The sequence below is a fragment of the Saccoglossus kowalevskii genome, chromosome 12, assembly GCF_978046115.1.
Source record: "Saccoglossus kowalevskii chromosome 12, keSacKowa6.1, whole genome shotgun sequence".
In the NCBI taxonomy this organism is placed as follows: domain Eukaryota; kingdom Metazoa; phylum Hemichordata; class Enteropneusta; family Harrimaniidae; genus Saccoglossus; species Saccoglossus kowalevskii.
Window position 1 is genome coordinate 26,317,219 of NC_140652.1, and position 11,625 is coordinate 26,328,843.

An 11,625-nucleotide genomic window follows, 5' to 3' on the forward strand; every position below is an offset into this window, starting at 1 on the left:
GTCATCATTTTTCATTTCTGACAGATAGTGTCACTCTCAATAGCTATAGAGAGATATATATATACAAAAATCTGACAGGAAAAGTTGTCTCCCGTTTGTTCAGTCAAATATGAGGTCTGTATGACGTCTCAATTCATACTGTAAGGTTCGTTTCAAGTTCCTTCTTTGTTCACCAGTGACGGCATCAACCGACTGAGGACGAGGTCGTTATCTAAGATAGCCATCGAGCAGTTGATGTACACTACCAGCGGGATGATTCGTATGAAAATTATCCTTCTTCTCGTACTGCTCATTTTGTTTTCATTTATTTTCACATTGCCTAATATCGTGCATCTCCATGACAACACGCGTTCCGCGCAGTATAGGACCAATCTAGAGGCGAACTCAACGAGGTATGTCTATCGAATTCCTATAATAAAAATTATGTGTGAAATTCGAGGAGAGCGGCATCCATCTCGTAATAGTATTTCACACAACACGCATTTATCGATGAAGAATACTGACGGACAGCGGAGTGACTCGGATGCGGCAATATAATATCCATACTTGCACTACCCATTAACATAATTGAAACAGATGATGTATATTTCAACAACAGTTGAGCGTATTTCAGTATTTAGCAATAACGACGAATAAAACAAGTTTTCTTTAGAATATCGCAATATTTAGTAAATTGTTTGGGTTTCAGAGAAGGTCAACATAACCTAGAAGTGTATTATCGGGTGTAGCTAGTGTTTAATAATCGACTAGTAGGTGCGATTTACCGCCCACATGACAGGTCTGTGAAAGTGCCTGTGGGAAATAAATTGCAAGTTTAAATCTAATTTGCGATTTTCAAAAATTTAAATTTGTATTTGCATATCTCTCGCTGACACATGTAGGTAACATGGGTGTTATCCGAATAATTGTCCCAAATACACGAACTTCGAAAAAAAAAACGAGCACCAATTAACTTCGATAACTTGTTATATATGAATAAAAAAGAAGTTTGAAAGATGAAGAATTCAAATTGTTTCTGTTTTTTTAATTTGCTTATACCACATATATACCATACTTCTTATGCTTACGAGTAAAATGTGATGTTTTGATTTCATTGATTATTTAAGTCCTCAGTTAAAATTATGTTTTTTTTTTCTGTTTTTTTGGTTCGAAAAAAAATATATAATATATTGTACATATTGTAATCCTTCGCAAATGCATCTTGAATTCCTTTGTTTTTATTCAAAGACGCGTTTCACTTCAAATAAAATTACATTACATGATGTGTATTCAAAACAATACAGAAACAAGCATGATGTTAATGAAAATGCCGCCACATTTTTGCGTAGGATGCATTCCAAGGATTCTTGTTCAGTATTAATTTTTCAGTTTGTTTGGTGGCCAAAACATTTGCCTTCACTATTTTAAATGTATGTAGATTATATTATCCCTTAACTAGCTCTGATCATATCGTTTGTTTAATAATTAGTATGATATGGTTCAGCAATTTAGAGAAGTATTTTATCTGTTTTGCTTAAAATGGTTTGGAATATAAAGAGAAGTTCCCCATTTAATATCCCATAACGACGGATTTACCTTACGTTTACAAGTAATACGAAGTGCACGCGCACTTAAGTTGTGTAACTTACACCAAACAAATAATCTGCCAAATCAACTTTTCGGTTTTACCATAAATCATAACATTTAAACATAGTTATTGAAATATGCTCAAAATACCCAATGTAATTCAAGTCTCTTCAATCTTTCCATCAGGGATTCTGCTTCGGTTGTACCTGACCAATCACAATCTTCATTCAACTTGACATCACTTGAAACCAAATCAGATGACAACGTTACGTTGGATTCTATGTACCAATCAGTGAACAGTATGACGTCACCAAACACTGATATAGAAAACTGCTCTACACCAGATATACACGTCCAATCAGATGAAAGGACATTTCAGGCAGTTCATAGTGTTACTAAACTAGTAGATGAAGGTGTTAAAAAGCCAGTTGTCAATTTCCAACCCGATTCCAGTTTGTCGAACGCCCACTCAGGCGACAAAGAAGATATACAGCCTGACTCTCGTCCAAATATTGTTTTTGTTCTCGCTGATGATCTTGGATGGCATGATGTTGGTTACCATGACAGCGTCATCAAAACACCTAACATTGACCAGCTCGCAGCAGAAGGCGTTAAACTGGAGAACTACTACGTTTCATCCTGGTGTGCGCCCTCTAGAGTTAATTTAATGACAGGGAGATATAGGGTAAAGTGTCAGTTTCAACTGATTAGGAATTAGTCTTCGATTATGCGATTGTTCTAAACTGTTTTTGTACTTCAATAACATAACGGATCCAATTAAGGAACGCCACCAACGATAAATAATGCGATACTATTGTTTTTTCTATCAGATTCGCACTGGTCTCTATGGTGATGTATGTGACTTCATGGGTATACACGAGACAACGTTAGCTGATAAGCTCTACGAAGCTGGTTACTATACAGCTATGGTTGGGAAATGGCACCTCAGTGGATTTGAACACGCAGAATGTTATCCAACACATCGCGGTTTTCAGACATTTCTTGGTAATTCCGTCATACACTTGACTTTGTGCGGCAGCACGGAAACGTGTTGTCCATTTCTATCCCATAGTTGTGTTTTGCATTCATCAATTTTACATATCCTGGCATTTCAAAAAACGCAAAGGCTTGTGGGTAGACGCTTGTTTGTAAACAGTGACACGCTATGGCCATCTGACGCATGCCCAGGTGACGACTCCACCGTTTTAATGTTCTTCGTTGATGTTTCCTGTTTCCCAGTCTTTTGTTGCAACCACAGCCGATAAATTTACAAATACTTTATTAGATTAGTTTACAATTTAGATGTAGCAAGTCTAGCAGTTTGTCCAAATTTATAGTGTACCTTTCAGACTACTCACGCACTTTGACTCAGTCCGCTTCTCTCATATACCAAATATGGAAACGTCAACTTGAAAACAACTCTCCAAATCGAAGTCGTATGTGATCAAAGAACAGTTGACACAAATGTGGACTGAATGTCATTCAATCACCACGTTTTTCACATTACAGGTTACCATGGGGGTAGTCAAAACTACTTTACACATCGCAGAGGCGGTCCACATGCCCCTTATGACTTTTGGGCAAATGATACCTCAATTGCTGTCAAATATGAAGGACAATACAGCACGATGATATTCGCAGACGAAGCGCAAAGAATAATACGACAACACAATACAAAGCAGGTAATGGATTACAACTCGAAACGGGAAGTAAAATTGAAGAAAGAGGCTGCAATGGTTTGGGATTAATACAGTATAAAATGAATTCAATTGAATTCAGTGGGTTCGTATTTTATCGGGCCGCTTTCTTGTGGCGACCACGTTTACAACAGTAGATGACGATTTCAAGTATTATATTGCGTACATTATATTATTATACATCTGTCACCATAACGCCATAAGTTACAGCGTGCCGTAATTTTATGCCATTGCACTAGGTATTTTCATCCCACCATATTAGGAAACGCTAATTCCAAATATGGTACGATTACGCGCGTAAGCGTCCTCTAATAATAATAATAAAAAAAAACATGGCTGCCCCCAGAATTTGACCGGACTCCACACAAAGAAATCCGCCAAATTTGTTCCAAACATTTCGGATTTCAGCATTCTTATGATGGTGGAAAAGATGTATAATAAGGTTAATACGAGAACACTACAAAGTATGCACTCAGACAGTACGCGGTCGCATCGACCTCCGCTGTACTGTCTTCGTGCATACTTTGCAGTCACCTCATATTATTATGTACATTGTACTGAGGGGTCAACCATTTGAAATCTTGGGGAGGGTCGCTAAAAAGAATGTGACCAGTGCATATTTTGTTCAGGGTGACTTATGTGCACATTTTTCTTGAACATTTTCCCCTGCACTGCCTGACATGCATTTTTTCCCTCGCAGTGTATAACTTGCAATTTCCAGTCACCGTGATATGGAATGGTCAACCCCTAATGTGTACGCTTTTATTTGCAGCCATTATTTCTTTACCTGTCATTCCAAGCTGTACACGTGCCACTTTTGGTACCGCCATCTTACGAAGACCAATATAGGTCTTTAATCGAGGATGACAAAAGGCGCGTATACGCCGCAATGGCGTCATGCATGGACGAGGCTATCGGAAATGTCACCGCTACGTTGAAAGAAAAAGGTCTTTGGAATAACACTGTGTTTATTTTCTCATCAGGTATATATACATATATATATAGTTATATTTATTATATTCTTCATAAATTCATAAATATTCACTCATTTTAGTTTTACAGTCTTTAAATGCATTAGTGTATACACTTATAAATTGACTCCCCTTTATAGTGAAATTGACAAAAGCAATCTATTGAATATAGTTCACCATGAATCTTATTTATTTTACGTCACTACAAGCTGATGTTAGTTGTGTGGAAAACAACATATAAATGCAATTACATTTATTAGCATATTTTCCATGGCAACTGCATAACATATTGGTAATTAAAACCTCAAAATATAAATCTTGTATTAGTAGGTACTATTGCTAACAATTTATGCTGTGTTGTGATCATGTGACCATGAGACTACCATCTGAATTAACATCATTCAGTAAGACTGGTAGCTAACAGGATAGTCATATATAAGGTCTAAAAAATGTGTCCCAGGTCAGCGTGTCAACACAAAAAGTGTGGATGATCTTTTTATTCCAATACAAAGAGCACTCAGTTGACAATTTTAACACATAATTCAGTAACTCAACAAACAATTATGAATCTTCCGTCAGAATTTAAATTAATCTCCAGCCAGACTGAACTTCAAACATGATTTCTGTTTAGACAATGGCGCCACCCCGACAGACGGTGGAAGCAACTGGCCACTACGTGGACGCAAAGGGTTATGGTACGAGGGAGGAATACGAGCTGTTGGATTTGTGAACAGTCATCTTCTGTCCGATCACGTGACGGGAACAACCAATCACGAGTTGATTCACGTTACAGATTGGTTCCCCACACTGTTACGCCTGGCGAAGGCCGATTTGCATGGATTAAAACCATTGGATGGAATTGACCAATGGGAAACGATAAGGTAAAATTAGGTTAGGGATTTCTAGGGATTACTTTATTACGTCATTATGATTGGTCGAACCAGAACTTCTACAAACTGCAATCTTCAGTCGTACACTTTTGGTGCAATCATCATTTCATGTGGTACATTTACCATATTATGTGGTACAAGTGTACTATTTAAATAATAACACATGTTTGTGAAGGTAATATCACGATTTGTTGCCTGCCCAAGGGATGGTGGTCTTGACCCCAATATTGATTGATGCCAGAGCCGAAGGCGAGGGCGAGGGCATCATCAATATTATGGTCATGACCTACAGCCCGAGGGCAGACAACGAATCGTGATATTGCCCGAATGACCATGTGTTATTTATTTTATCACATCGAGCAGACATCCGCCATGCACAAATACACCTAACCATAGATCACTCACACAAAATAATGACACTTATAATTGAAGTATGAAATACTTTATTTTATCTAATATAACAAGTGTCACATTACTCAATGTCATACATACATTGTTTGCTGAAAAAATTGCGAAATACACACAGTAAACGCTATTTTCCGCCACGGATGCTAAAAGTGAACCACTCATTTTATCGAGTATAACATTTTTTAAATGCATTGGAAAATTCCCAAACGCCAGTTATTGAACCACTCGCCAAATAGAAGTGTTTGAAATTACTTTCTCACGAACGTACTACACCTTATACAAGCCACACAGCTTAGAGCGTTTTCGGTTAGCATCGGCATGGAACTTGAACGTGTAGAAATGCTCACAGCCTAGAACGCGCCGCAGCGATCTTGTTTCAGTGGCGGCTTTCTGACGTACATTTTTGCTTCATATAAAAATACCCTAAACATCAAAACAGAGTATCTTACTTAATATCCATTCTGACACGTTCGCTGTCTATTTCGGATGGCTAAAGTTCCTTCAAAACCTTGAAAGGAACCCCGAAAGCAACAACGGCCGGGGAAGCACCAGTGCAGCGAACGACAATTTGGTATGCGCAGTATCGTTTCAGTGACGTCATTCATGTGATATGCCCATGTAATATCCACTTGGCGGGCAATATACCATGTAATATCCATTTTTATTCAATGTCATGTGACCGAGTTTCAACCAATCATAGCAGGCGTAACAGCAGTGAGATGTGATAAACTTCGCTATGGGTCCAGTATCGAACAGAACGCGACGCGACGACTGTAGCGGTTTAACTATATTTTAGTATTTTCTATATAATAAGTGGGCTACCAAACTATTTTCTCAGTTTTTGAAACTTGATTACGGTAAACTCCATTCACAGTTCAGATTTTGATCAAATGTTACACCATTATTTTATCCAGGAGCTAACATGCATCGATATGACATTACCTGTCAAGTACCCTGTACTTACACTTTGCCCATTAAAAACATACAACTGTCTTCACTACAAAGCAAAATTACAGAAATCATAGAATGAACATTAATATTGGCGCGAATGTGTTTGACAAATTGGGCGAATTATCTCACTACTGAGTGAGATTTGTTCATATATGACGTAATTCAATCAGCCGTTTCACGCTTGTTGTTATTTTTACAGTCGGGGAAATGTGACGAATCGCAAAGAAGTATTGCTGAATTTCATACCTGGTGATACTAACGGAGTCGTGAACGAAAACCACGAGGGTGAGGCAACGGCGGACTATTTTGATACGATGCCGTTTTCCGCGATTCGTGTCGGTGACTGGAAACTACTAACAGGGAATTCAGGTAAATACAATTGCAATAAAGACGATAGATAAATGTACTGATAGCTGCCGTGATGGCGTAAGCGCGCGAACGGAAAGCGGACAATAGATTTAATAGAGCGAATTCATTTTTCTTTGTGCCAGGCGCCAGTTCCGGACATTAAATATCACTGTTGTCTCTCGAAACTTTTTTTATCCATGTGCAAAATGCAAATGGTGGTCGTCACAGTGTCAGCACACACCACATAACCATATTCACGTTTGAATTACCATTTCATGGCCGCACAATCATGTCACGGTAGTCCCAATGCGCTATACTGGCGTCAACCAGGCTCGGTCGAACACAAACATCTGCGGACCGTAACCAAATACCCCCTCCGTCCAAATTTGCATTTGTTAGTGAATAATCGGCTAGTGGAATTTGGCCTTCCCATTGATCTGCGGCACACTCATCCGACCCTTTTTGCTGTTCAGCCTAAGGTAGCATTTGAACTTGGATCTACCGATCATAAGTCTGAAGGTACAACCACTATGCTCGGCAAAGTTTTGATGATATAATTACAACCGCAGAAAGTGTTTGCAGTGATAATAGTTATTTGCACTATTGGTTTGATGAATAAGAGGATTTAACTCGTCAGAATAATCGAGTCTGCATTATAATCGTTGCTACTAATGACGTATTAATTGTTTAAACAGATTTCACATAATGCTTCGGTACTTTGTCAACATTTGGGAATAATTACAGCCTCGCTTTTAAATGTGCTCTCTTACGTACTGTTTTTTTGAATATTAAACAGATAGTACTAAAACATGTAGTGCTATACAATATGTAAATTATATACTATTGACTCATTGCATGGCTACAGCATGTAATCGTTAACATGTGTTGCCAAATTGTTATACGTTATTGTCCCCTTACACCATATGTTGCATTGTATTTGATGCACACTGATTTTTAGCTTAAAAAGCTGCAAGGTGTTTTCAGTATGTATGTCATTGAGAACACAGTGTTGAAAAAAAAAATTATAATGAAGGTTATGTCGAATGAAAATAAATTCAGATACCATATATATCTACATTATACGCCGTGTGGGGCGAATTGCGTGGACGGGTTTCATGTTTTCTGCACGTAATATCAGTCACGTGGGAGAATATTAACCATAACTCAAATTCATGAAACTTCTATTTTAAGTATTACACTGATTAGTGTCAAAAGAAATACATTTTCGTCTCGTTGGAAAATTATTATGATAGGTCATACAATATGTGATATCTAATTATGACCATTTTGTTTCATGAGTTCATTATAATTTTATTTAAATACTTTTTTGAAGCTATATTTTACATAATGCAATTAGAGTCATGTTACATACTAATGCTTCACCGCAGCATGGGTGATGGTTGCATCGGAAAATAACGAAGCGCGCCCTCTACCGACATAAGCTTCTATGAGGTACACATGCAAAATAAATTACATAGACGACTTTCCCGGAAGTAGCAAGACTTGGATGCAAAAATACTCCTGCGTTGTCAGGCTGAAACAAAAACACAAAAAAATGTGTCAGTTTGCTGATAGAAGGGAATTTTATTTTTGTGACGTTGATTGATACACTCAGAAGCACAATATTACGCGTGCAAATTTACGTTACACCCGCAAACGGCATGCGCGCGCATGTGAAACACCTTATCTTTGACTTCCGGGGAAAGTGACAATATTGAGTTTATCTGCAGTTGCATGTCAGTACAAAATGATACGATATGTTATATTTGAAATGACAAATGACTACACATCAAAACACAAATGTCACCCTGATAGACATTCATTCACCCCCCGTGATTGAACAATTGCGATGCTAAATGGCGCCACTAAACGGAAACAAATATATCATGACGTTGTTATTCAATTTGCTGAGTAGAAGCCCGTCTGTTGTTCCTGTATAGCACGTATTTATTTTCGAACTTGTGAACATTAGAACTCTGTTATCATCATTTCAATTTCTAATTGATGAATTGTCATCTTTGTTTTAACCCCACAGTTATTGAAGGAAATTGGGTAAAACCAGTTGAGTTAGGATTGCGTTTTATAAGACCAAAGAAGCACGGTCGCGTTGAGTTGTACAACATAAAAGAAGACCCAAAGGAGAGAAAAAATCAAGCAAACAAGAACAAAGAAAAATTACACGAACTTTTACGAAAACTGAAGCACTATAGCGAACAGATAAACACTGACGTTAGAATGGCATGAGTATACACAATGATCGCGTTATTGATCACACGCAAAGCCATGATGGCGGATCTGTCGACAGCGCAGATTTCTGTTCCAGTGGTTGGTGGGCAACCTAAACGAAGGTAGTGCAATGTTCGGCCACAGATGGCACTATTCATCGACTCGACCATCACACTCATTTGAATCAACAGAACGCCGTCCAATGATTACTGAGCAGCAGCATACATTATGGCTGACTAAAATGTGTATATAATATATATAAAGCATTCCATATCGTACATGGTCCAGGAATACACACAAATATAAACCTGTCATTTACATATTTTAATTATATTTCTATCCGTATTTTAAATAGAATACTTTACAATGTGTGTTAGTTTACAGAGAAAACAAATAACACGAACAAATAATCACATTGGCATAAATTGTTCAAGTTTTTGACGTGTATAACAAAATCATAGTCAGCTGGAGCACATGTGATAATATAATGAATGCGATTAATTTACCGATAATTTATATATATAGGCCACCTTTTTTGAAAAAAAAAAATCTATAAGATTAGAAATAAGCAAGTTGAAAAAACATGGTTCTCTCAATATGTCGACAGACAGGTGAAAGCTAGTTTGCTGCGCAGTATACACTCGTTTTAGGATTCTGACTGCAATCCTGTCAATCCAATCAGATGTATGCTATTTTGGACGGAGACTACATGACAACCAAATTATGTTACACTGTTATTAATCAACCATGAGTATTTACAGCCCTTTCAATTTTTAATTAACTTGGCCAAAAAATCAAATCTGCAGTTTTGGCGTTTGGTCTGTGAAAAATATTGAAATAATTCCTCAAGTCTTATCAGTTCACAGTTTAGAGACATACCGTAAATACAGTTGCTATTTTTTCAAACGTGTGACGGTTGAAAATCTATGTTCACATATAGTGAGAGCGTGTAGCTTGCATCATGCACACGAATATTACCGTGCATTTTACGGTGACCGTATGTCATAGCTGTGTTTCATTATTTTAGTATAGTGAAAAAATGATTAAACAAATTAATAAATTGAAATGATCTAATCAGTTGGATTTTTAGCACTCAAGTAACAGATACTAAAATGTTAGCACAATCCGAATCTCGGTCTGGGAAGACAATTTCTAAAGTACATATTTGTACGTGGTGCAGCTATAACGAGCTGGCCAATGCCTCGAAGAAAATAACTCTAGTATTGTCAGAGAGGGCGCACGTAAATATACGTTGGCGATATAATATCTGCCAAGGTGCAGTGGTGAGGCGATGATCGAATAAATGACCTTGGCTGGCGAAGATGGTAAACAATATGCAAATTGGTAAACACAACTGGAAAAGCACTATTGTGGCAAAAATTAAACTTCGGCTCTACAGTATATTGGAAGACTCTGAACCATATATCGGTAAGCTTTTTTCTGTAGATTTACATTTTTTGGTAAGGCACAGTTTTGGGCGTATATATATATATTGACATTGCGGCGATAAGAACGGGTAGATTCGATAGACAGGATGTAGCTGAAATGAAATGTATTATAGCGAACCTAAATGCGGCCTTAATTTATAGTTGTGTATATTCTAAACTGTATTCGAAATAATATTGCAGTGGTTTAATTTTGTTTTAATTATAACTGTAGCTTGGATAGGCATTTGAAGTGCTTGCCATGGAGGCCATTCATGGAGGGGAATAATTAACGAACGAACATATTTAACATCCGAGTACTTTTCAAAGCTATGACGTTTTAGTATCTGATCGCATTCGTATACGCCATTGTACATAGCCGTTCATGCTGCCTAGCATTGTGTACTATTAGTATAAACTCAACTTTTATATGCACAATGTGCTTTTTAAAACTTGGGTTAGAGCCTTATGCGTTTGAACCACAGTATTCTCAGAGTGAAAGCCCAATTGCGTTAAAGTACCGTACTTCCCCGATCGTAAGCCCCTCCCGAGTATGAAGCCCATCCCTATGTTTTTAATTGGTATTTATCTAGTTGAGGGCATTCACGATTATAAGCCCAGAGTGTTTTTACTGGGCGTCGACGATATTCTTTAAAATATGCGTGTAAAAGGTGTGTTTCATTTCATAATAATCGTGATTGGCATGTTAGTTTGGTTCATGCTTTTAGTTTTATGAGAAAACTCGCATTAATTTCAAGTTCAGAGTGCATGGCGAACGTACACAACGTGATTCGCATCATTTACTCAGGATGAACATCGATATTGCAATTCTGGAGTAATCCATATTTCTTTGAGTAGTAGCCTTCGAAAAGCCAAAAATGTGATCGTCAAGGCGTGTACCTGGTTATTGGGCATGGTTTATCATGAAAGGCCTAGGGTTTGAACGATGAGACATGTTGGCGACCGAGAAAGGTGTTTAAATTTTTCCTCCACACTCGGTTTACCCACAGTTACTATTAACCGTCGTTTATATTTCGGAAATTGCGAATCGCCAGTTTTTAGGGAAAACAAATCATCGTTTTTTCGTTGCAATCAGTGCTACAGATCGCATTTTAACATTGCGGTAATTCACTTCCGCATAACG

At 37.6% G+C, this 11,625-nt stretch overlaps 1 protein-coding gene across 1 annotated transcript; it reads left to right on the forward strand.

Annotated features, from left to right (window-relative positions):
* LOC100377698 (arylsulfatase B-like) lies at positions 1–10,126 on the forward strand. Its single transcript, XM_078014177.2, has 8 exons — positions 1–392; positions 1,753–2,251; positions 2,397–2,571; positions 3,076–3,248; positions 4,036–4,246; positions 4,866–5,115; positions 6,683–6,852; positions 8,867–10,126. The coding sequence occupies exons 1-8, from the start codon at positions 235–237 to the stop codon at positions 9,073–9,075; spliced, it is 1,845 nt and encodes a 614-aa protein (XP_077870303.2). The 5' UTR covers positions 1–234; the 3' UTR covers positions 9,076–10,126.
* Positions 10,127–11,625: the final 1,499 nt, after the last annotated feature.